We start from the raw sequence: 27,033 nt of genomic DNA, 5'->3' as shown, positions 1-27,033 counted from the left end.
AGATGCTTGTTACTATTATTTTTTCTCTTTTTTTGCTGAGAGCTACAGCTAAACTTATGTCAATTCAACATTTTTTGAAAATTAATTTGTTCAACATATATCCATATTTTCACTTGCTGTCTAGATACAATCAAACTCAAATATATTCTTAAGCTCATTAAGTGAAATTTTTCATCTCCTTTCTGTTCTTAATCCATTCAGCAAAGTTTTATCAAGTCTTAAAACATTTGACTCTTTCCGCTTTTCTAGTTTATTTAATTCTGCTGTTTTTCTGTAATAATTCTTGTTTTTCCTATTTTCTCATGTTGTTTCAATTTAGGTTTTTTCCACATCTTAGAGTTCAAGGATATTCTAGGACAAGAATTGACAAACAGCCTAGAGGGCAAATATGGCCCATGACCTGTTTTCGTACAGCCCATGAGCTAAAATAGTTTTTACGATTTTTTTTACATTTTTAAATGGTTAATGAAAAAAATTTATGAAATGTGAGAACCATATGAAATTCAAACTTCAGTGTCCACAAATAACATTTTAATTAGAACATGGTCATGCTCCCTCATTTCTTGTCTATGGTTGCTCTTGTACTACAAAAGCAGTTGAGTAGTTTCAACAAAGGCTCCACGCTGCTCTATCATACTACACATTGCTGTTCCGTGTTCCACAAATCACAGTGACTCAGCTGTACCTCATGCCACATGAGTCACTGTAGCATGCTGTTATTTCTTTTTTCATTACCAGTGCATACCAGTCACGTGAGAACAGAAGAAAAAGAGAACTGAACTATCAATGTGCTTTTAAGGCACAGCAGAGTATGGATTATTTTATCAAAAGAGATGGCAAAACACCATGTTTACCATGCAATGACACTAAAAGAATACAATATACTTCAACATTACTAGACAGAGCACTCATCACAATACTCCCAACTCACAGAAAAGGAAGTAAGAAAAATACAAAATATAGAGTATCTCATCATTGCCAAATTTCTTCACAAAAATAAAAAATAAAAATAAGGCTGCAAAGTTAAGTTCTCAAATGGCTTATGTGCTAGCCAAGCAAGGAAACCAGTATACTAGCGGTGATTAAATCTTCATTGCAGCAGCCAAATAAATGTGTCCAGAGAAAACCAACTTGTTTAAAGACTATTAGCCTTTCAAAGAGAATAGTTTCTCAAATGTTAAGGACAATTGGGCTCAACATCAATAACCAATTAAAAACCAATGCAAATTATTTTTAGTAGATTCCTTGGTTCTTGATGAATTGTTAAATGTTACTGCTCAGTTCTTGTTTGAGAAGTGAATACCAAGTTTGAAGTAACAGAAAAATTAGCCTCTATAAGCAGTCTACATGGAGTAACTACAGGCCAAACTATTTTCAAAGTTGAGAAAACATTCATTTGGTACAACGTGAAGTAGAATATGATAAGATGTGCTACCTCTGATGATAAAAACCCATGTGAAGGATTAAAAGGATTAGTTGGAGAAAGATACAATGCCTGTAAAAATATGAGGTATTTAAAGATAACAGTTATTCACTGTCTTATTCATCAACAAGTACTCTCCAAAATATTTTGAACTATCATGTTATTCAATGAGTAGGAGCATCAGGTGAACTTCATTCACCTTTGTGAACTTAACCATAGTCAATTCCATGAACTTTTCTCAGATTTATCTTGACTTGTCCAACCAGTTTTTTTCTGCTTACAGTAGTTTGATGGCTTAACAGAGGTAAAATTTTGTTGCCATTTTTTTTTAAGTTCAGGGCTAAGACTGAAATTCTTCTGAAACAATCACCATTATCAAACACTAAATGACTTTGAAGATTATCTTTTGCTAGAGACTTGGTAATGTCTCTCAATGAATTCAACCCCAAAATACAAGGTGAAACATCATTTACATGCCAAACTCAGACTGTGGTAATTCATTACTACAACTGAAACTGTCTGAATCACAAGCAACGTCAAACTGCTTTATACATTCTTGTGCTGTCAAGTTAAAACAAGCAGCAAGATCTCCATTCCCATAAATTTGCAGTAGATATACTTTTGAGCTCACACTGTAATTCCAGAAGCATTTTTGGGGCCTCAGTGCAAGCACAAAGAAATTTCCACATTTTAAAATTCACTTAACTGTATAGTTGAGGCACTACCACCTAACCTTCAATTAGAAGTGGTTAAACTACAATGATATCCTAAAAGCAAAGAAGAATCTAACAGAATCCTATAAATTCTTTCCAAATGATGCATATGCCATTTAAGATCATACGTTCTTGAAATGAATACATATCTGAATGAAATGAAATTTAAAATCTCATTATATATCAGTATTTATAAAAGAGCATTTGCAAATGATCTGCCAGTAACAAAATGGAACACTGTGAACATCAATTAAGCAAAATGTTATTCCTTAAGAATTCCATTCCTATCATTAGCAGATATGTATAAGAAAACATTATATCCAATTATAATTACATTTTAATTCCATCAAAAACAAAAACAAACTTGTGCTATTTTGCTTTCTCTCGTAACATAATATTCTTGATTTTGCCTCTTGGTCTGCAAAGTCTTAAAGTATTATTATCCCTTTGCAGGAAAAATATGCTTACAGAGCAAAAGAAGAGTCAAGAATCTCACCTTTCAGGTATATAGTGTGTTTATGAATATGTATGTGAATCTAACTTCAAAGAGTTAAGTAAAAATCATAATAGTACAAAAATGCGTTAACAATTTGTTAAGCCAGGGTACATTAATTTTTGCTGTTTCTTATTTTCCTTTGATGGAAATATTAACATGAAACCTTAAACAAAGCATCAAGCCATTCAATAAAATAATTGAGTAAAAAGTTGCAAAACCAATTATTCATTTGTAAGACGAAGTTGTTTCTATAGACACCATGCTAAAGTAAAAACAACAATTTGCCCATCAGTTGGGAAATGACTGAAACCTTGCTGTCTCTGCTCTTAGACCCTTAAAATATGAATAAAGCATCTCTCTCAAAAGTTTGCCAATAAGAATCAAATAAGCAGTAAGTAAAATACAGAGCAGGTTAATTTTCTTCCTTGATTTAAATATGGTATTACTTTGGATGTTTAACTAGACTGATCACAGTAATCATTCTGAAATATATATAAATATTGAATCATTACATTTTATACCTGAAGCTAATCTAATGTTATATCTATACTTCAATTTTTAAAAATGGCATTAAATTTTTATAAAACCTGTATTTTATCCAAAAACCTCATGACACCCACTTTATTATAGGAAAGAATATATACTACAGTAACCATTCTGATTTTTTCCTCTCAGTAATGAATTCTTTAAAAAAATTCCTCATCCAGTATCCACTTCCTCTGCTAACATGTAAGGATCTTTTAAAACATACCTAGTCACTCTCACCTTAGGAAAGTGCCCCAAGCTTTCATCTCTTCTCACTTACGTGCCACATACTGGGACTAAAATCTTCATTCTGGCTGCTGACTCTGGGCCTAATTCTTAGCATGTAAATATCTGAATAGTTGAAAAAAGGGCAGATGAAAAGACTCATTTATTGAGTCTAGTCTACAGAAAAATGACCAAAAGCAAATTCCTAATCTGGTCACACATCAGAATCTCCAGCAACTTTACACAAACACAAACCTTAAACCCCACTGTGGAGAATTCTGATTCACAAGGTCCGTGGTTAACACCTAGAAATCTGATTTTTACCAAATCTGGCAGGTGCTCTGATGCAGCTGGTTTAGCCCAGGTATCAGGAGTGGATACCCACTGATTTCTATAAAAGAATACGAAACTGGACTCAAGGCAAGAAAAATGTGTTCCAGTGATAAGTACACAGGTAACTGTGTTACCCCTACAGTTTCATTTTCCTATATTGTTGAAAGGAAAAGGCCACTTCTCCCAAACCATCTTGAGAAGACAAAAACACAAAAATGCCTCTGGAAATCTTCAGTAACCTTTTGCATTATAATGCACTTGAAGTGATTATATTAATCCTTACATATTTACAGCTTCCTTAAAAAACAAACAAAAAAAAATATCTTGCAACATGAGAAGATAGTTCATAAAAGCTGTCCCTCATACAAAAGCACAGAGTAACAGTATAAGAGATGTTTTCACTATTGAAATAAGTGAGGACAACAAAGGGAAAAACCATCAGTTGTTATGAGCATACCTCCTACTCCAGGCCCCAAATTTGGCGCAGTAGAACTCTGCCCAGCAGTGCCACTGGCAGCACTGCCACTAGTGCCCCCCACAGCGCTGGTGGTGCCGCTGGAAGCTGATGAACTCTGGGAAGCCTGTGGAGCCCATGGATTGGGTAATGGATCTCTATTTTCTGTACGGGAAGGCTGGCTACCTTCACCTGAGGATGTATTGCTCACTAAGGAAGCAAATGGATTACCACCAAACTGTAATAAAAGACACAAAAAAAAAGCATGAAGAATAAGCTTTTGTCTTAAATATCAGATACGAAACTCTTTTTAAATGAAACTGCATTCCACACACAAAGGTACCCCTCAATCACACACATTTGTGTTATAAAAGGAGCCTTGGCCTGAGCCTCAGAGCCAGTGTTATCACCTGTTCCTGAGCAGCACTCAGCATTGGTTCCTGAATATCTGTGTACATGCGCCGTAAAGCATTATATCCCCCTGGGATGCTTTCTAGGTTGCTTAAGGCTCGGTCCTGGTTTCTCATCATTTCCTGCATCATTGCTGGGTTCCTGGCAAGTTCCAATGTCTAAGAAAAAGATTTCCAATGGGGAAAAAAGGGCACAAAAATACACATAAATTATTTTAGCTATTAACTGCTACAGATAATTTTGTAAGTTTTCTAATTCTATGAAATTAGCAGTCTTCATATTTTAAATTAGAAAATTATTTTAAGTAATTCTTGCTGGATTTCACCTCAGAAAGCAAGCTAATATTCAAATATCAAGAGGAAAAAAGGCAGTTTGTTATGAGTGAATGCCCATCTCTTGAACTGGACTCTTTGATTCTTAAATCTGCAAAATAACTATTTATTAAGATCTTTAAAACACAGCAGAAGTTCAAAGTTCAAATAGTTCAAATCAGTGCTTTGTTTAGTTTTCCTAAACAAGGATTAGGAATTTTTTTTTTTTAGCTTAATCATACATATATGGTGAGCTCTTTAAACACAGAAAATTAAATGGAAAGAAGTAAGTATATAATTTCTTAGCTAACTCAACTGAAAGAATTTTCCACATACTTGTCTCATAATATCTGGATTATTCAGCATATGACTAATTTCTGGATTTCTCTGTATCAACTGCTGCATTTGCGGATTGGCCATAATTAACTGCCTCATCAGGTCAGGATTTGAGAGCATGCTCTGGACAAAGGGATTCTCCATGATCTGGACCATCATTTCAGGATTGGACATAAGTTGCCGCTGCATCTGACTCTGTAGTTCAGAGAAGTTGGTAGTATTCAAACCCAAGCTACTTAGGCCTGCAAGTCCTCCAAGGCCACCTAAGAAGATAAAGGGAAAAAGACATATAAATTAAAGTCAGAAATTTTATCGTTAACATGACTGTGCTAAAATATGAAGATGCAAGAAATATTAACTGAATCAACAGCCCATTACAGAAAACCATTTATTCTAAAGCAAAAATAGAATTCCTATTACTTTTGTACATACATGTTTAATTTTATGAACTAGTTAAAAATATATTCACTTTGATATTTAAGAAATAAAATCAAATAAGTATATGTTTCTTATGTGTGGTATAATATAAAAATATATTTGATCTTTGCATATAGGATCTTTGATCCTAAAACCCTTAGAATTTCCTAAGTGAAGGGAATGTCTTGTTATTCATAACAAGCCCCTGGAGACTACACTTCATTTATGCTAATGATGTTACATAGGGTGGGGCCCTTAGGTAGCCTCAGGATGGATGGCCACCAGAAAGACCAAGTGATTAGGAAGTTGAACTTTCAGCCCCACCCACCAACCCCTAGGAAGGGCAGAGGGGCTAGAGACTGAGTTCTGGGAAACTCTTAGGCAGTGAGATTCAGAGTTTCTGTGTTGGTGAACACATCTAGATGCTATTAGGGTGACAAGCCAAGAAAGGGAGAAGCTATGCACTCTCCCCCACCCAAATGCCTTGCCCTATGCTTCTCTCTCTTCCATTTGTCTACGTCTGAGGTGTATCCTTTATACTAAAGTGGTAAATTTAAGTAGTGTTTTCCTGAGTCCTGTGAGCCATTTTATCAAATCACCAAACCTGAGAAGGAGGTTGTGAGAACACCTAATTTATAGCCTACCAGCAAGTACAGGTGCCAGTAAGAATACTTTCACTGGTATGTGAAGTAGGGCAAGTCATGGGGGACAGCCTTTTAAGTTGTGAGATCTGACACCAACTTCAGGTAGGTAGTATCAGATTGAACTACTGGACACCTGTCCAGGCAATGCTGGAGAAATTGTTGGTGCCTGAAAGAACACCCTAGAATATGCTCACTTAAGAAAGAAATGAGAAAAATACACTAGATTATACTTCTAATAATCTCTTTTCAGAAGACTAGTTTAACAATTAGAATTCATCTGTTACTCTGGTTGGAACAGAGCTACCAACCATCAAGAAACAGATGTCTCTCTGAAGGAATTAAATCATAGAGAAACCTAACAGATCAAAGATGATGATTATGTGCTTATCGTAAAACTTTGTAAAATTATATAACCAACTGAATGCATTCATTCCTCACTTACTGAGCACTTCTTTATAAGCCAGGTACTGTGCTACATGTTGGGAATAAGGTGATAAGAAAGACACAGAACTCAATCTAGTGGGAAAGACAGACAAGAAAAACAAATGCAAAGTACAACAGAGAAGGTCACAGGATATGATAATATAGTACCTAAGTGAAATGGCTGCTTTCCCACAAGACGGCACTTAATGAGTTTGGAAAATGAAAAGTTGGTGTGAAGTAGGGAGCACTGGAATATTTCATCCTAGGTACAATAAATATATACAAAAGCAGAGAGAACAGGAGTACTGATGTACTCTTGAAACCCCCAAAAATTCAGTATGATGAAATGGCAGATAGCAGTGCTCACAAAACATCCCATGTGCAGCCTTATGTTTCTTTTGTTTTTGGATAGGCCCACGTGACTAGCTATGATCAAAGGACTGCAAGAAATAATATGTCACTTCTCGCCCAAGTATAAAATAAAAGATCTGCCTTGAGACACTTTAGCTGTCTCTTCTGGCATATTTCAAGTGGTACAGCTACAAGACAGCAGAATTTCATCAGCTTAAGTCCCTGAGGATTATGTAGATGGAGGTCTCACTGACCAGTGAAAAACATGTAGCATGAAGAAAAGCTTTGAAGCAAGAAATTAAGCTTTGTGGTAATAAGCCACTGACTCTGGGGTTATCTATTACCACAGGATAGCCTGTCCTGACTAGTGTAACTGTTGAGGTACAGTAAAAAATGAGAATGGAGACACAAATGAGTGCTACATCACAAAAAGTGTTGAAAGGTTTTAAGCAGAAGAGTCACTGAAGATTTTCTAATAACAGTGTGGAAATAACACAGAGTAAGCATTTTTAAAAGTTGATGACCTGCATCAAGGAAGTAGCAACAGAACAGAGTAATTGCATGGGGTGGGACAGAGAAGAGATTATGGATTAAGAGATTTGACTGGGGAGAGGTAGGAGTTTGAGAGACATAATGATGAATGTTTATATTTGTTTTGTTCTTTGCTTTCTAAAGAGACACATACAGGCTAAAGTACTTAAGAGAACATCAGGTAATATGCAGAGGTGAATACAAGTTCAGAAGTGATGTGGCTTGAGGTAAAGATTTGAGTCACCACGTTATAGTGACAGGATAATGTCACTTTTGGAAAATAGAGGAAAGAAGAGGAAATACAAGGCAGAACTTGGGGAACAATACCAACATAAGAAACAGGAAGAAAAGACCTACAAATGAGAAAGAAAAAAACTGGGCAGAAAATTAACCAGGGGAAAACAGTATCAGAAATTAAAGGAAGAACATTTCAAAGAAAGACTGACAAGCATTAGAAGAGAGGGATTTAGATTTTAAATCACTTTCTTTTCATCTAAAAGTATCTAAGAATCTAAAAAAGTATCCACTAAATTAGGGGAGCTAAGAGGTCAATGGTGACCTTATCAAGGGAATCTACAGTGAAGTGGTAAGGGGAAGAAATAGGGAACAGCAAATTTAGTGAAAGGGAAATAGAGACAGAAAACAGAAAATGCCTTTTCCAAAGACAGCTGAGAAAGGAAGCAAAAGAAAGGGTGGTAGTGGTATTCTGTGGCTTTTAAACATGAAACAGACCTTCATGAGAAGAGACAGGAAAAGAAAACCTGAGTACAAAGGGTAAATGGAGTTAACTGACAGAGAAAAGTACCTAAGACAGGGGGTGGGAACAAAACAAGAAATGAAAGGATTAGGGAGGCGTATGGTAACAGATAAATTAACTAAAAGCCTCTGTGGGCTTCAATTTCTTTCCCTATAAAATAAGGAAAGAGGGGAGAGGTTTACCTCAATACCTTTCAAGAGTCAGAACACTAAATAATTGCATCCTAATCTACTGTGTTAGTAATTTTTGCCATCTAAAACTCATGTATCTTAACCAAAAGAGAAATGTTTAGCCTAAAATTTTAGAAAATAAGGGCATTAAACATTAAAAAAAAAATTGTGAATCCATGCCATGCCCTAAATGTTTCAAACAGTTGGCAAAGTAGAACTAAATTACTAAAACAACACTTTCTGAAAAGATAAAAGATACGATCCTTACTATGTGAGAACTGTACATATTTCTTAAGATGTCATCTCAAGGTACACTTATCATACAACTTAGAAAATTAAAAAAGCACTAAGCCATTTATCTATCTAGTTCAACTATGGTTAGCTTCAGAATACTCTTTTCCCCAACAAACCTCCCACAGAACCTCAGTGTAAAAACTGATATAAGAAAAGTGGTTTTGGCTGATGCAAGATATCCTTAACCACTGGGCTTGCTCCAAGGCCCGTCTTTCTGTGTGTGTTTGGAACTGTTAGAAAATCACTAATGCAGTCTGATCACTTCATTTTACAAATGAGAAAATTGTGTTCGGGGGTTAGCTTAAAATCAGTTAGCTAATTTTCCCCAGAGTCAATTATGTGGTCGGATTACGTATACATACATTACATCTCTGTCATTACTAAAAAGAAATGTGTCAATTCTAAGAGGCTATTACGAGCAACTATACATCAACAAAAAGGACAACCTAGAAGAAACAGACAATTTCTTAGAAAGGTACAATTTGCCAAAACTGAACCAGGAAGAAACAGAAAATATGAATAGACCAATTACCTGTACTGAAATCAAATCAGTAATTTAAAAACTCCCAAAGTCCAGGACCAGATGGCTTCATAGGCAAATTCTACCAAACATTTAGTTTAGAGTTAACACCTATCTTTCTGAAACTATTCCAAAAAATTGCAGAGGAAGGAACACTTCTGAACTCATTCTGAGGCCACCATCACCCTGATACCAAAATCAGACAAAGATATCGTATACACACACACAAATTACAGGCCAATATCACTTATGAATATAGACTCAATAATCTTCAACAAAATACTAACAAATCAACTCGAACAATGCATTAAAGGGATCATACACCATGATCAAGTGTTATTTACCCCACAGATGCAAGGATTTTTCAATATCTGCAAATCAATGTGATTACCAAATTAACAAATTGAAGAACAAAAACCATAAGACCATCTCAATAGATGCAGAAAAAGCTTGATAAAACTCAACACCCATTTATGATGAAAACTCTCTAGAAAGTGAGCATAGAAGGGAACATACCTCAACACAACAAAGGCCATATATGACAAACCCACAGCTAATATCATACTTAATGCTGAAAAGATGAAAGCATTTTCCCTAAGATGAGGAATGAGACAAGGAGGCCCACTCTCATCACTTTTATTCAACATAGTTTTTAAGTCTTAGCCATAGCAATCAGAGAAGAAAAATAAATAAAAGGAATCCAAATTGGAAAAGAAGAAGTAAAACTGTCACTGTTTGCACATGACATGATACTATACGTAGAAAATCCTAAAGATGCTACCAGAAAACTAATAGAGCTCATCAGTGAATTCGGTAAAGTTGCAGGATACAAAATTAATATACAGTAGTCAGTTACATTTCTGTAAACCAACAACAAAATATCAGAAAGAGAAATGAAGTAAACAATCCCATTTACCACTGCATCAAAAATAGAAAACCTAGGAATAAACCTATCTAAAGAGGCAAAGAACCTGTACTCTGAAAACTATAAGACACTGATGAAAGAAACTGAAGACAACACAAACAGATGGAAAGATATACCATGTTCTTGGATTAAAGAATCGATATTGTTAAAACTACCCAAGGCAATCTACAGATTCAATGCAATCTCTATCAAATTACCAAAGACATTTTTCACAAAACTAGAAAAATGTTAAAATCTGTATGGAAACATAAAAGACCCCAAATAGTCAAAACAACCTTGAGAAAGGACAGAGCTAAAGGAATCATGCTCCCTGACTTCCAGACACATAGATCAATGGAACAGGATATAAAGTCCAGAAATAAACCCATGTACTTATGGTCAATTAATCTACAACAAAAGAGGCAAGAATATACAATGGAGAAAAGACAGTCTCTTCAATAAGTGGTGCTGAGAAAGCTGGACAGCTACCTGTTAAAGAATGAAATTAGAATATTCTCTAACACTATATACAAAAATAAACTCAAAAATAGAATTCCCAGAGGAAAACAAAGTCAGAGAACTGTGACATAAATTGCAGCAATGTTTTTTTCCAACTGGCTCCTAGAGTAATGGAAATAAAAGCAAAAATGAACAAATGTGACCTAATTAAAAGTTTCTGCACAGCTAAGAATACCATCAAAAAATGAAAAAACAATCTATAGAATGAGAAAAAGTATTTACAAATGATGTAACTAACAAAGGACTAACTTCCAAAATACACAAACAGCCCACAGATTACTATCAAAAAAAAAAAAAAAAAGAAATGAAACCCAATCAAAAAATGGGCAGAAGACCTAAACAGACATCTCTCCAAAGACATCCAGATGGCCAACAAGCACAAGAAAAAACTCATCATCACTAATTATTAGAGAAATGCAAATCAAAACTACAATAAAGTATCACTTTACACCAGTCAGAATGGCCATCATTAAAAAGTCTACAAATGATCAAGGGTGTGGAGAGGAGAGGAATGGAATCCTCTACCACTGTTGGTGGGAACGTAGTTTGGTGTAGCCATTATGGAAAACAGTATATGGAGGTTCCTTAAAAAACTAAAAATAGGCCTACCATATGATCCAGCAATCCCACTCCTGGACACATACCTGGAGAAAACTGTAATTCAAAAAGACACAAGCAACCCAATGTTCACAGCAGCACTTTTTACAATAGCTCAGACATGGAAGCAACCTAAACGTCCATCAACTGATGAATGGGTAAGGAAGATGTGGTATATATACAATGGAGTACTATTCAGCCATAAAAAAGAATGAAATAATGCCATTTGCGGCAACATGGATGGACCTGGAGATTGTCGTTCTAAGTGAAGTAAGCCAGAAAGAGAAATACTGTTTATCACTTACATGTGGAATCTAAAATAAAGATATAAATAAACTTATTTACAAAACAGAAACAGACTTACAGACATAAGAGAACAAACTTATGGTTGCCAGGGAGTAAAAGAGATGTGGAGGGATAAATTGGGAGTTCAAGATCTGCAGATACTAACTATTATATAAACAACAAGTTTATATACTTTAGCACAGGAAACTATATTCAGTATCTTGTAGTAACCTAAAATGAAAAAAAATATGAAAACATATGTCTGTATAGGTATGACTGAAACACTATGCTGTACACCAGAAATTGACACAATATTGTAAACTGATTATACTTAAAAAAGAATGCAAAAAAAGGTGTCACTTATTAACCACTTGTTTTATGTAAATACAAGCTAAATAAGCACATCTGTATTCCCAACTACTCCTTTAATATCTCCAATTACAGAAATAAGCTATAGAACCTTTTGTTGTTGTTGCTAATGTTTAATTCTGTCATTTTATTCAAAACCATCTGGGGAAGAAGGGAAGTTTTTTTCATTCCTATAAAAAATGACTAAGAACACATACCTAAACCAAATGGGCTGCTAGTAGCAGAACCAGATGTGGAGCTACTACTAGGAGCTGATGATGTGGTAACATTGCTTCCACTGGTGCTTGTTTGCTGAGCTGAATGATCCTGAGGCCTAGGAAAAATAATTACATCCTGGTGTAAACAATGGAGCTAGTTAGTTTTAAACAACCCCTGAAATTCCAATACCCAGAAATAAAATGTAAGTTTTCAGACCAACCCAAATTATCATAAAGCAAATACCTTGAGATAACTAAGCAGTAGGAACACAAATATAAAGAAACATAGATAGTAAAACCTCACAAAATCCAAATTATACTTCAACTGCCCCTCCTTGAGTATAATGTATATAAATACTTCATTACTTTCAATCATACTGATTATATAGAGGGAGACAGGTTACCTCACAGAAGAGAATCAATGACTAGTCACAATTACAAAGCTTGACTATATCAGCAGCTTTTTATCTACACCCCCTTTAAGCTCCTGAGCATTAGGAGGCAGTTTTACTCAAAACCTAAAATTATTAAAAGTAAAAAATAAAAAGAGACTTTACTAGAAGAAGGCTGAGAAATCAATAAAAGTAACAACTGAGTATAACTTAATGTTATCTTTAAGTAAAAAACAAGGAGACTTTATTGGAAACCCCTTCCATCTGATACCAGTTAAGAGTTGTTAATCTCACTCAAATGACTGCTTCTTTCACTGATTCTAAGATGCATTGTTTTTTCATTTTACCATTTCTATAATAGATCTTTCTTACAATTGCTGAGAGCCAGGCATCAATGGCCACGCCTGCACACGTGTTTTGTATGATTTCAACTGAGTGACTAAGTACACTGTTAGATGAGACATCCTATGTTTAATTACCACATAAAGTGTCTTCAGGAAGATTATACCATTAATTGGTACCAAAATGAGGATACTATATATATAGAAAAGCACAGAAACAGGAACACAGGGAATGAATTTTGTATCAGTGAAGCAAATTTTACTACTGGAGGAAAACCAGCATAAAAATTTGCAGAATGTGTGTCAACAGCTGGGAACAAACTCCTGAAGAAAATACTGTAGCACTCCTAAGAAATGCTGCACCACTTACACTCTTGACAGAACAGTTTCATCCCATTAGGAAAAATATGGACACTGATTACTAAGTCAAAAGGCAATTCAAAAGAATGAGACTCAAAGTGAAGTAGGGTTAGGAAGGCTTTAAACATTTATTCATGCATATTTTCTTTGTATGTATGCACAGAGTTGATGATAAGATACTATATCCAAATAAGCCTAAAGGAGCTCTTGGAGCTCTTTAAGCATAAAATAATTTTAAGTGAAAAGAAAATACACTAATTTAACTGGCAGTATTTTTTCTTAGTGGGACACAAAATAAGGATGCCTCTTAAAAATTGAATAGTGCCTTAGATTTAATAAAATATAGTTACTGATTCTGCAGCTTGCCAAGGAGGTAAGTCACTCTGATCTTTATCCAAAAATCTCCCTAAAACAAAAACCATACCTAATTATGTATTAATGTGCTTGTTCTGTAATTCAAAAAATATAATAGTTCAATAAAGATGACCTTTCTAAAATATCACATGTGTAAGCATCAGCATTACTGAATCACACTGGTTTTTTTTTAAAGACATCTGCTATCAACAGCAGCAAATAAATGAATTTTAACCCATTTAAATATTAATGACAGAAAGTTATCTAAAGCCAAGACTGGTTATTTTCAAAAGAGAAATATAAACATTTATTCAGTTTAAAGCTAAATGTCTTCTAAAAACATACCTGTTTTGTGTTTTGATGACAAGGTGAACAGTAAGTCCATCGTGAATTCCATGCTGACTCAAAGTATCTTGATCTTTTAAAATTTTTCCAGCAAATATCAACACAAGTTGGTCAGTATGTGATTTGAAACGTTTAGAGATTTCTTCTTTGAACTAAATAAGACAAAAATAAAATAAATATGAATTACAGGTGTTTGCAAAACACCATTTAGTCTAGTTTCTAGAAGAAAGTACCCAATATAGTACCAAGAAGCCCCTAATATACATATTGCAAGAATTCAAACACTAAAAGACACATCCTGCATCCATATCTTGATCTTAGTTGAAAATAAGTATTACCATTTCACCTATCTCTAACACAAACGTTTAATTAAAGGTGCACATATCCTATATTCAATCTACTGCTAAGGCTGAATAATGCATTTGTCATAGCCTTATTCTTTTTATATCAATGGTGCTAAATGTTGTTCAAGCCACACATAGTTCTCACCAAGTTTACAATAACTTTTTCCTCAGATTTCCATCTCCAGTCCTGCTCTTTTCTACTTGAATATAGAGAAAGCCAACCTCATATTCTTGGCCTATTATACTGACTTTCCTCCACATCTCTTTCATTCAACATTAACAAGCAATATTATGCAGATATAAAGACAGAAAGCAAAAATCTTTCCCTGAAGGAGTGCAGTCCAATGGAAGAGTCAGTCAAATAAACCACAAAGTACAGAGGAAGCACAAAGGGCAGTTAGAGAAAGTTTCCCAGTGAAAACCAATTGGGAAATAGCCAGGAAAACCTGAAGAAAGGCTCCCCAGGAATGAGAATAACAGGCAAAAACAGACAAGAGAAGAGAGTGTCATACTGTAAGAAAAGCTTTACCCTATGCTAGATCAGTGTTTCTCAAACCTTCATCAAAACCTGTATACTTAGGTTTTACTCCACTGTCCAAGTGAGTAAACCTCAGGGTGGGTCAAGGAATTCAGAAAAGAACCACATCTTAAACCACTCTACCCCAATGCCCCACAGAAGTGGGTCTCAATTAATCACGCACTATCGCCAAAGCAATGTTTTGGAAATAAAGGGTGCTGGGGGGTATTTCTGGTTGTCACAGTAAGTGGAAAGACACATTAAACGACATTTGAGATTTTAGAAAATCTTGCAGGGACAGGAGGGGTGAGGTAAAGGGATATAAATATAAAACAAGACATGCCATATGTCAATCATTGTCAAAAATGACAGGTGCTTTTGAAAGTTCACCAAATTCTACCTTTATGTATAAATGAAATTTTCCGTAATCAAGTTACAACACTCAATGTAAGCAACTGGTTTTCTTTAAAAAAAAAAAAATCATAAAGATAATGTGAAATTATACTGTGGTAAATATTTTCAAGATTTTCCATCTGAACTTTCCTTCCTTTACTTAAAAATATGACATATAAACCTTTTATCTAAAATAAGCAATTTCCAAGTAACTAGAAAAATCTTTTTAAACAACATTAGCACAATATTCTATATAGAGAGATTAAACCAAATCATGACTTACTGTTATGCTCTCCTGTTATTAGAAATGATTTCTAATCTAATCTTACTTCTAGCTATTAGAAAAAAGAATAAAGTAACAAGCAGCAGAGCACATGGTTTTGTGAGGACTAATGAAAATGTACGTAAAATGCAAGCATTCGGCACCACAGGTAGTGGTCAGTAAATAGTGGTCAGTAAATATCACTATGTCAGCTCTTTTAATCCTCAATAACTGAAGCAGACGGCTGTTAATACATTTCAGATACAGAAACAACAGGTTGAATACGTCCTCCTCCTCACACAGTGACACAGGTTAAACTGCCAGGTTACATTTCAAACCTAGATCTGACTTCAAGAACCAATCTAGACAGATTAATTGTGTGTTTCTTAACCTTAAACCAAGAAACCCTTTTCAGAATCCTTGATATCCCTCAGATGTCATTCAGAAATAAGTAACCTTTGTTGTTGTTGTGCCATATTTTTTATTTTTCTTTGAAATAAGTAATTTAATTGTCTAACATACAAATATATAGCATTTTAGCACATTTAGGATTTAAAGGTAAGATGCTAGACTGATGACACACATCTACTCTTAACATCCTTTCAAATCCCCACTGAAACAAGATTTTCTAATGCTACATAGACATACAACTCACATACAATTTGCCCACTTAGAGTGTACAACAGTTTTTAGTATGTTCAGACATGTGCAACCAGCACCACAATCAATTTTAAAAATTTTCATCTTCTCAAAAAGAAACCAGTATCCCTTACCTATCACTTCCCTATCCCTGCAACACTCCAAACCATGAGAAACCACTAATCTACTTTCTGTCAAACAGATTTGCCTATACTGGACATTTCACATAAGTGCAGTCATATAATATGCAGTCTCTGTGACTGGCTTCTTTTACTTAACATCTTTTCAAGGTCCACCCAGGTTGTCACATGTATCAATACCTCATCCCTGTTCGTGACCAAATAATATTCTTTTGTATAGATATACAACATTTTATTCATCAATTCAAGGACATTTGGGTTGTTTCTACCTTTGGGCCATTATAAATGATGCTGCCATAAAGATTCATGTACAAGTTTTTACATGATCATGTGTTTTCATTTCTCTTAGGTATAAACCTAATAGAGAATTACTGGGTCATATGGTAACTCTCAGTTTAATCATTTGAGAAACTACCAGAGTGTTATCCTAAGTAGCTACACCATTGTATTTTCCTACCAGCAGTGTGTAAGGGTTCCAATCTCTCCACATCCTCACCAACACTTATTATCTGATTTTTTAAAAATTATAGCCATCCTAGTAGATGTGAAGTACTTTTGATCTGCATTCCCAATAGTTAAAAGATGTTGATGCATCAAAATAATGAAGAACACAGAGGGACCTTAAGGATACATTTATTTGAAACAAGACTGGCTCTAAGATTAATTGTCAAAGCTCGGCGAAAGATTCATGGGGGGCTAACTTACTGTTATCTCTACTTTCTGTATATTTGAAATTACCCATAATTTTTAAAATTAGGAAAAAAATTTAAAGGAGGAAGAGTAACTGGCAACCTAAACTTTTATATCCAGTGCAAAATCCCTCAAAATGAAATAAAAAGAGACATTTTTCAGACACACAAAAATGGAAAGAATCTGTTACCCAGCATACACAGACTAAAGGAAATGTTAATGTGTTCCTCAGACAGAAGAAAATGATCCTCTCCTAGACAAAGACATAAAAAAGTATAAATAATAAATCAAAATAAAAACTGATTTTATAAAGCATTAATAACAATGTTTTGTGTTGGGAGGAAAGAAGGCAGAAAGGGAGGTTAAGTGTAATCCACAGGCTAGTAAATAGAGTTCAGTTGTTCTAAGGGTCCTTGCATTCAATGGAAAGAAGTACAAGTACTTATTAAAGACATTTTATAAGACATATATGATAATCTCTAGGATAACTACTAAAACAAGAGTATAATCGTCATTCATCTACCAACCTAACAGAAGGGGTAATTCAAATAACACAAAATAATTCAAAGAGTAAAAAAGCAGCATGGAGGAGGAGAGTATAGCTCAGTGATAAAATATATATGTCTAGCATGCACAAGGTCCTGGGTTTAATTGCCAATATCCCTGTTAAATAAATAAAACCTATTTATGTCCCCTCATAAAAAAATAAAAATTAAAAAAATTTCTTTAAAGGAACAGAAACAACAACAAAAAGCAGCCTAGAATAGACAGCAAAAACAAATCAAATAGTATAATGGTAAACGTAAACTAAATGTGTCAGTGATTACATATCAGACTATATGCTAAAAAGACAAAATTTGCCAGACTGGTTTTAAAAACCCAATTTCATGCTGCTTAAAAAAGATACACCTAAACTAAGAAAAAGAAAGGTTGAAAATAAAAAGAATGGGTAAAGACAGTCCTTGCGAAAACTAACCAAAAAAAGTTTGTGAGGCTAATCAACAAAGCAAGCTTCAATATAAAAACTAGAATGCTTTAACATTATAAAGTGTTCCATTCACAAGAAGATAAAACTTCAAATGTGTATGTTCATAACAAAGCCTCAAAATACATAAAGCAAAAATTAAATAGAACTACAGAGAGAAAAACAGACTAATCCAGAAGTACAGTAAGATATTTTAGCACATTTACCTCAGTAACTGATAGAATAAAACAGGTTTGAAAGAAAGGTACAAATATAAAAGATTTGAACTCAACTAACTGATGACTTAACTAGCATGTACAGAATAATGCACCCAATAACTAGAGAGAATAGCATTCTTTTTCAGTATATTTACATAATTATATCATATGCTGGGCTATAAAGCAAGTCAACATATTTCATAAAGTTTAAATCTTAGGGAGTATGTACTCTAACCACATGCAAATTTAACCCATGCAATTAAACAGCACCTGAAAGATAAATCAATAAAGTATTAGTTCAACTGGAAAAGATTTACTAAACAGAACACAAAAAGATTTAACCATAAAAAAGCACAATAAATTGAACCATCATTAGCAGAGTAAAAAAAGTAATAAGCAACACAGAGAAAAATGTCTTCAATACCAAAAACCAACAGAGAGCTTGAATACAGATTTTTTATACAGAGAGCCCGCAAACCAGCAAGACAAAACCCAGCTGAAAACTGGCCAAGAGACTGAAATACGAACTTCACAAAAGTGAAATCTAAATGGCCAATAAACACAGGAAAGAGTACTCATCCTAATAAATAAAAATCAGGTAACTTCAAATTAAAACCAGTGACACATCCACTGAATGGTCCAATATAAAGAATATTACAGTGTTGCAGAGGATGTGGAGCAACTGGAACCCACATATATTACAAGTAGTGAAAGTACAAATTTGTGTATTTTGGAAAAACATTTCACAGTAGAAGCTGAATATATGCTTATACTCAGCAATTCCACTTTTGAGATTTATCTAATAAATTACACATCAAGTACATCAAAAGACATGTTCAAGGAAGTTCAAACTTTGATATTACCCAAAAACTTAAAACAACACAAACATTGCTCAATTATAGAACAAACTGTGATATATTCATAATTAGTAGACTATTCCACACGGTGACAACAAATGAACTACAGCCATTGATGCAAAGCGAAAGCAGCAAATCACAAATGAAGAAAAATTGTTATTTCATTAACACAAGTTAAAGTGGGAAGGGGCAAAAACCATGGTATGAAAAGTGAGAATAGTGATAGGTACCTTTGGGAGGTGGTGGTGATTGTAAGGGATCACAAGGTGACTTCTGGGGAGTTGGTAAGATTCTACTCCTTTACTTTTGTGCTAATAAATGAAGCTGTACATTTATGTGTGCTTTCTTCTGTATTACACTTCAATAAAAATAGTCTGAAAGTTGATTGTGAATGCCCTACACATAAGAAACAGCAGGAAGTCAAAACATAGATGACCAACTTTCCTGAACATCCAATTTCAAGTGACTCAACTAGCCAGAGAGCTAGCATTTACCTTGTCTTCGGCAGGTCATCTGAAAGGAACTGGGATACAGATAACCTAGTTTTAGGGAGCAGACCAGGGAAACCACAACAGAGATGATCATGCGAGAATAAGAGATGGTCATCCATGAGCATCATATCTAACACAGACAGGTAAGACATGATATCTAAAGAAGGCACAACCTCAAAAGCTTATAGAACAATAGTGAATAGTTAAGTTGGGCCCTTAGTAATATTTACAGTCTGGAATCCTCCTAACCATTGGTTGTCAATGTTAGTATTGAAGGGTAGCTGGGCTTTCTGGACAGACTAAGGGCTTCTCTATAGTGTCCTACATGTAAAGAAGTAAGATCCCACTGCACACAGTTCAAAAAGCATCGACATTAATCATTAGTTTATCAAGCAGCTCCACTGTGTCTGACACCACAGCCATATTATGTTATCTCATTCAATCCTCAAACAAAACCTCAAGAAACCAAAGTCCAACAGGCCCATAAGAAATCACTTTCTCCTACAAAATTACAACATTGTTGAAAATTCACATGATTGATAGATACTAGAATCCTCCAGCCTCATGGAACTCACGGTTTTGAGGGGCACCTAAGGCAATTTAAAAGTATGAGTTTACAGCATTTCATGGTAAAAGCTGGAAAGCATTATAACACACAGGGTACAGCTATACTTCTAGTATTGTACAGAGCAAAATTATCACCTATCCATTATAATTCAAGTCTTTTTATAAAAAATAAATTTTAAATTTCAAACAACCAATGTCAAACAATTTCAGTATCAGAACCACTCCCAAACAGACGAAAGTAATATTGATTTATTCTGAGTAAATTATCCAAAATGTGTTAACAAACTAACAAAAACCAAGGGATTAAAACAACTCTAAATTCAGCTGCCTGCTACTCCATTTGAAACAAAAATGAATGAAATCTTAATTTTAATTGTACCATATCAAACAGATATACTAGATCTTCTCAAATCAGCTGCATTTTATACAATTGATCCAAATATGATCAATTAAAACAATGTTATACTTTTGCAGAAGAGCCAAAAATTCTGCACATACTTCATACATGCTTAAACTTCTATTCTGCATTCTAAAAAAGGGAAGAGGAAAATTGTTCATTCACAATGGCTTCAAATTTTCCAAAAATTTGATCTCTAACATTTGAACTTTGCTTCCGTATCTGTTTTATCTACTACACTTTTACTGAACACAAGAAAAAAATTAGAAGCTAAGTAGTACTGACTTAGAACAAAAAACCAATTAGCAATCTTAAAAATTCTCAAAGCAGCTTTAGACAGAGGCAGTCCACAGACACTACTGCTCTGTAGAAACATAAAACTTACTGCGCCAAATTACATAAAATGTTTCCATCTATCTAAGAAAGAACTGTAACCATAAATGAAAGATTTTTGTAATTTCTTTTAGGTATTTCTAGACTACGTAGATACATTTATTTTTGTCGTTAAGCCCATGTGGCCTCCACTAACTCAAAATGAAAAATCCATAATGAAATGGGCTTCTAAGGACCCATATTTGTTATAAATGTATTTTTCCTACTCTGGTCTTGCACTGACAACCTACAGTAATAACCAACTGGCCAGAAAAGTTGAAAACTGAGAATTACTAGATGCTTTCTCAAAAACCGTTAAGAATTAAAATTTTAACATACCTCAAAGTAAGTAATGATTTGAAGCCAACCTAGCATTTACAAAACAACCTTCTGTAGTACATATATGTATATACCCCATTTTATTTATCCATTTAGCTCTCAGTGTTCAGCTGGGTTGCTTCTATCTTTTGGATATTATAATTTTAATGTTTTATTAACCTAGTATACTTAAATATTTCAACACGTAACTGATATAAAAATTTAGATATTTTACTTTTTTTAATACTAGGGCTTCAAGATCTGGTATTTTACATTCACAGCATATCTCAACTGGAACTAGCCACATGTGGCTAGATACTTCGGAATTTGATGGCATAGCTCATAAAGTCTTCATGCTTTGTTCCCTACTTACCTCTCCCACTTCAGTCACTGCATTTCAGCCACTTTCAAGTCGTTCCCCCCAACTGTCACTTACTAGTTCTTTTCCTCTTTGGGCTTTTGCCAATGCTGGTAATGACAGTAACATAATAGTAATTAGTCCAGGCTTATCAAGGCATAATGCAGTATCTTTTTTTATGTTTCACAACTTTATGATGAAAGTACTATTATCTCTTTTTTAAAGTCAAGAAATGGACTTAGATTAATAATGTGATTAAATTTATATACCTATTAAATAGTGGAGCCTAGATTCAAATCCAGTGACTATCTTTGGAGCCCACACCTAACCACTGCTCAAAGTTGCTTTGACTTTTCTCTGGTTGGCTTTTCAGCCTTTAGGTTTATTTAAATGTTAGTTCATCAGATATTGATTGGTCTCACACTCTAAATCAGATCAATGATTGTAACCTCTCATATCATTTTGTGATTATATGCATTTTATCCTCCCTACCCTATACTGTAATAATTTACAAAGGGGCTGTTTTGCTTACCTTTTAACCCCATGGTACCTGCCTAGTACTGCACTTGGCACATACTGAGTAATGCAAGTATTTAGTGAACGAACAGTGTTTTAAAGACTTATTTGCAATATTTAGAACTTACTAAGGAGTATTTTAACAATGTGGTTTACTTAGAAAAGGGATGCTTATTAGTTTAAATGTCTAATGGCATTATTTTAGTTGTTTTGTGTGAGCAGCTTCCACTTTAAAAAAAAAAAAAACCGTTAAAATTAGGACTGAGAGTTTCTTGAGACTAAAGTTGGCATCTCCAAATTTGTTTGATGCAAAACTGAGTATACAAAACAGATTTCATTCATTATTGGAATGAATAAAATGTATAAATGTGTGTCTCTATTTTGCAAATATTTTCATTATCAGAAAATCTTAACTGTTTTCTTCCAGGTAATTTATGCCATTATGATAAAGTGTGATGTCCTATAAACATAACATAGACTGCTTGGTTTACTAGTTAGGTAACTGGTATACAGATTTCTAGACTTGGGTAAACTGCCTTCCATTAAAATTTTTTTTTATAGACTTTAAAGCTCTCTCCAGTTTTTATAAAGGATGTGCCCTTACTAGTTTTAAAAATCAAGACTGCAAAGAAAATTAAACATAGTACACATGCTACTACTTTAGGAAATTTCAATGATGCAGAAAAGTATGAAACAAAAAGGGGGCCCCACTCAGCATTAATCTTAGTTTATATCTATCTGTTTAACGTACTTACCCATACATTATTTTCTATTCCTGTTAAGCAGTTGGATCATTACCCACTTTTCTTTACCTTAGTACTTTTTATTTGTATCTTTGCAATCTTTCCACATTGGCATATGTAGAGCTAACTCTTTCCACTATTATTTATTGATTATTTGTGTATTTTTTTAAATTAATATTTTGAAGAAGGGGGAAAGGATGTTGGCGTTATTGATTAACTTAGGTGTACTGAAACGTGGTCTGCATTTTGGAGAGAGCATGAATCTGGAATTTGAGAGATCTGACTTCAGGCAAAGTGCTTTACTCCTCTGAGCCTCACTGGCCACATTTTTAACATGTGATATAATACCTGCTTAACTAGATTGTTTGGAAGATTTCATAAGGTAATATATGAAAAGTATCTAGCTCAGAGTTTATATACTTTACTTGTATTGGTTTCTTTCCTCCTGTACACTATTGTTTGCCAGTGAATTGAGTCCTGATTTTTTGTAGTAGAAGGACGCTTAAAGGGTTTGCTAGCATGTGAAAGTGAAACATTTAGTTTGTTATACTTTGTTAGATTTAGATCACAGAAACTCTTCAAAATAAACATTTTATTGATAATGTACTGTAACATTTATGACTATTAAGTGTTATATTTATAAGAAGGTGCCCTTTTCCCACATAGCTGCTTATGTCTTTATAGTTATTTCTAATACTTCAAAATCTCCGTGTTAAGATTTATGCAGGGTTTTCTTAATGAGGGTACTTTAAGGTTACTCAAACATTAGGCATTTGGAGAATGATAACTGGCTGAACTACTGCATAGTATGGTTTGTTGAATATGGATTTTTTTTCAAAAGGTATTAGCAGTACTGAATAAGAAACTCATTAAAAGATAGATACTCTTAAGGGACTTGCTACTTAAAACGCTGAAATAGCAAATGTTTGAATGCATTGTATTACTCAGACAATTATTTAGAAAATTCTTGCTAAATGCTATTAACACATGGTTCTGCTGCAGGAAATGAAGTTAATGTGTATATTTCAATCTTCAGAGCTTTTTTTTTTTTTTTTTTTAAGAGCCAGCAAGATTTTTCTGTTTTTCTTCCTGAGGATATTTAATAGAAAGGAGCAGAGACTGGCTGTTTAAAGGCAAGTTTGGTTTGTGGGATATTTGTAAAGGATGATTGTTTCTTTTAGCTAGCTTAAAATCAGATTAACTCAATTTTTTAAAGGTGTTTATAATTCAGAGTTTATACTCACAGTTAGGGTGGCAATACTGGGGTGTTTGCCTGAGTGTGAGTACTATGCCCAGGCAACTTACATACATGTCTTGTTCCATTGTTCCATTAGCCCTACAGAATAAATATCATCTCCATTTTACTGATAAGGAAATCGAGGCTCAGACAGGTAAAACTACTAAGTGGCAAAACTAAGGTATGAATTCAGGTCTGCATGCCTCAAGAACATTCTTTCCTAATACAGTAATGCTTTGTTTCCCCTTCTTCCCCCATCAACCGTGTGTGTGTGTGTGTGTGTGTGTGTGTGCGCGCGCATGCATGTGTACGTATGTGTGTGAGAGATTTTCCTCCCCAAAACAATCAAGAATGGGAAATAAGTGAAGTGGGCCCTGAACTGCTGAGACTGGTATCGTAAAAGTTCATATACAAAATCTTATTCATTTCAGGACAGCATTTCTAAGTCTTAATTGCTTATCTGCATCTTCCTCTCCAGATTAAAAATAGCAAATTTAGGAGGAAGGGAATGTATACTGTCAAGAACAGAACTGATAGTTTGGTAAAAAAACAAATATGGAATACCTTGAGAGTCTGGATCTATATCTCTGTATTGCAGAACAGCAGTTGATATTTGCACCAGTAACTCAGCATTATAAAAAATTATTACCTGTAGGATGGAAAACAATTTTGGTGCTCATGGAGGGATGAACTTCAATTAGCTACAGAATCCACTGATGTGAAACACTTGACTTTGGATAACGTTGAGAAAATGGGAAGCTACTGAATTATCTTGGAAAAAAAACAGGGAAGAAATTCTGACACATGCTACAACACTGATGAAACTTGAGAACATTATGCTAAGTGAAATAAACCAGTCACAAAAGCACAAATACTACGATTCCACTTTTACAAGATACCTAGAGTAGTCAATCAAATTCAGAGAGACAAAAAGCAGGATGGTTGTTGCCAGAGGCTGGCAGGATATTGGGGAGTTACTGTGTAACAAATACAGGGTTTCAGTTTTTTTAAGAGGAAAAGAGTTCTGGAGATGGATGGTGGTGATGGCTGCACGACAATATAAATGTATTAAATGTGACTGAACAGTAAACTCAAAAATGGTTAAGATAATAAAATTCTATGGAATGAATACTGACTATGTTAAAAAATTAATTTTATTTAAGTGGCTATGAGAAAATTTAAATTGCATATGTGGCCTGCATTATGTCTATTGGACACACTGTTAAAACCTAAGTCATCGTAAAATTTTCCAATTAGAAGGGTTTTGAGGAACTGTGTGACAAGATCTAGAACAGTAAGCCCGAATGCCCTAAGGCAGGGGTCAGCAAACTTTACGTAGAGGGCTAGAGAGTAAATATTTTCAGCTCTGTGGCCATATGACCTGTTCTGAAAGCACAGATGGTACATAAAGAGAATGGGCATGCTGGATTTGGCCCACTATGGCTTGCTGACACTGGCCTTAAGTCATCCACTGTTAAGCAATGGCTCTTACCAGCTCAGACTGCTACATTTTCAGTAATTGTGTAAACCAGTTTATTATGAGTAACTTAAAATCTTCCATGGTAATAAATAAGCTTATCAATCAATCAACCAATCAATCAATTTTCCATGGCAAGAGGTATTTATACCATGGAAATCAGCAAACACTACAAATCAGTGCTGTTTTTCCTGAAGAACTAGGTGATAAACATTTACCAGCACACCAACTGTAAAGAATTAACGTCTCTATGCATTTAAAATTATGTTAGTTGTGATCCATCTTTAAGAAAAATGCATAGTCATTCAAAATCACTTTCTGTGTTCTGTGATTCAGATGGAGATCCTCAGCTAAGAAATGAAAGGCTGTTCTAGAAGAATTGTTCCAGTAAGCAGAAGCAAGTGTGAATATCCTGAGGGAGTCAAGAGTGGTGACCTAAGGGGAGAGCAATTAAAAATGAAACTGCAAGAGGAGAGCAGGAAGCCATGAGACTACATATTATGTCAGCTGTCCAAATCCACAAAGGCAGAGGGGCAACTTTGAGATTTGAGCATCTGTGGATTCTGGTACCCATTCTAGTACCCATTCTGGTACTAATACTCTGCAGACACCAAGGGACAACCATACTTGCATTCAGTAAAGACTGAAAAACTGGTAGTGATTATTAATTACACATTATCACACATACGGTCTATATTCATTTGTAAATACTTACTGAGCCTAAACTATGTGCTAGGCTCTGGTAACACAACAGCGAACAATCACAGAAGAAATAAGTATTAATCAAATAATCACATAGATTTTAAATTATAATGAATTACAATCAAAATCACGATGCTATGAAAAAGCACAACATGGAATCCCAACCTACTCTGGACAATCAGGGATGCTTCTTTAACACAGAGACCTTTTGCACTAAGATTTAAGGGAGAAAAGGAATGGGCAAAGAGCAGGAGGCATTCCAGGTAGCAAGAACAAATTGCATAAACTGCTGACGCAGGGGAAAAAATGTAATTAACCAGTCAAGCAACTAAAAACTCATTAAGGCAAGAGCCAAGTGACCAAGGAGGAAGTAGTTTTGATCTCATGATCCTCCTAGAAGGATCCTGGATACCCCCAGCCCCAGATAACACTGAGAACTGCTGCTTGAGTAACAGAAAGCCAAGTAATCACAATGAGATACCACTTCATAGCAACTAGGAAGGCTATAATCAAAGATGGACAATAACAAGTGTCACAGAGAATGGAGAGTAACTGGAATCCTCACGTACTGCTAGTGGGAATAAAAAATGGTAAAGATGTTTTGGAAAACAGTTTGGCAGTTCTTCAAAAAGTTAAATATAGATCTATCACATGACCCAGTAATTCCCCTCATAGGCATTCACTCAAGAAATATGCATACATATGTCCACACAAAAACTCGTATAAGTATCCACAGAAGCATTATTCATAATGGTCAAAAAGTAGAAACAACCCAAATGTCCCTCAACTGATAAATGAAGAAATAAAATGCGGTATATACCCATACAGTGGAGT

At 34.6% G+C, this 27,033-nt stretch overlaps 1 protein-coding gene across 2 annotated transcripts in view; it reads right to left on the bottom strand.

Moving 5' to 3' along the window:
• UBQLN1 (ubiquilin 1) overlaps positions 1-27,033 on the bottom strand; it is a 39,987-nt gene that overhangs the window by 8,941 nt on the left and 4,013 nt on the right. For both annotated transcript variants that reach the window (XM_010967416.3, XM_045504673.2), the window contains exons 2-6: positions 13,998-14,149; positions 12,206-12,321; positions 5,228-5,490; positions 4,580-4,738; positions 4,173-4,407 (exon numbers count right to left, since the gene is read on the bottom strand). In XM_010967416.3, the coding sequence (XP_010965718.1) occupies positions 4,173-4,407; positions 4,580-4,738; positions 5,228-5,490; positions 12,206-12,321; positions 13,998-14,149 (925 nt within the window). The remainder of the gene's footprint in view (positions 1-4,172; positions 4,408-4,579; positions 4,739-5,227; positions 5,491-12,205; positions 12,322-13,997; positions 14,150-27,033) is intronic.

Source organism: Camelus bactrianus, chromosome 4, assembly GCF_048773025.1.
Source record: "Camelus bactrianus isolate YW-2024 breed Bactrian camel chromosome 4, ASM4877302v1, whole genome shotgun sequence".
NCBI lineage: Eukaryota > Metazoa > Chordata > Mammalia > Artiodactyla > Camelidae > Camelus > Camelus bactrianus.
Note: the sequence above shows the minus strand (reverse complement) of the source record. Positions and strands in the feature narration are given on the sequence as shown.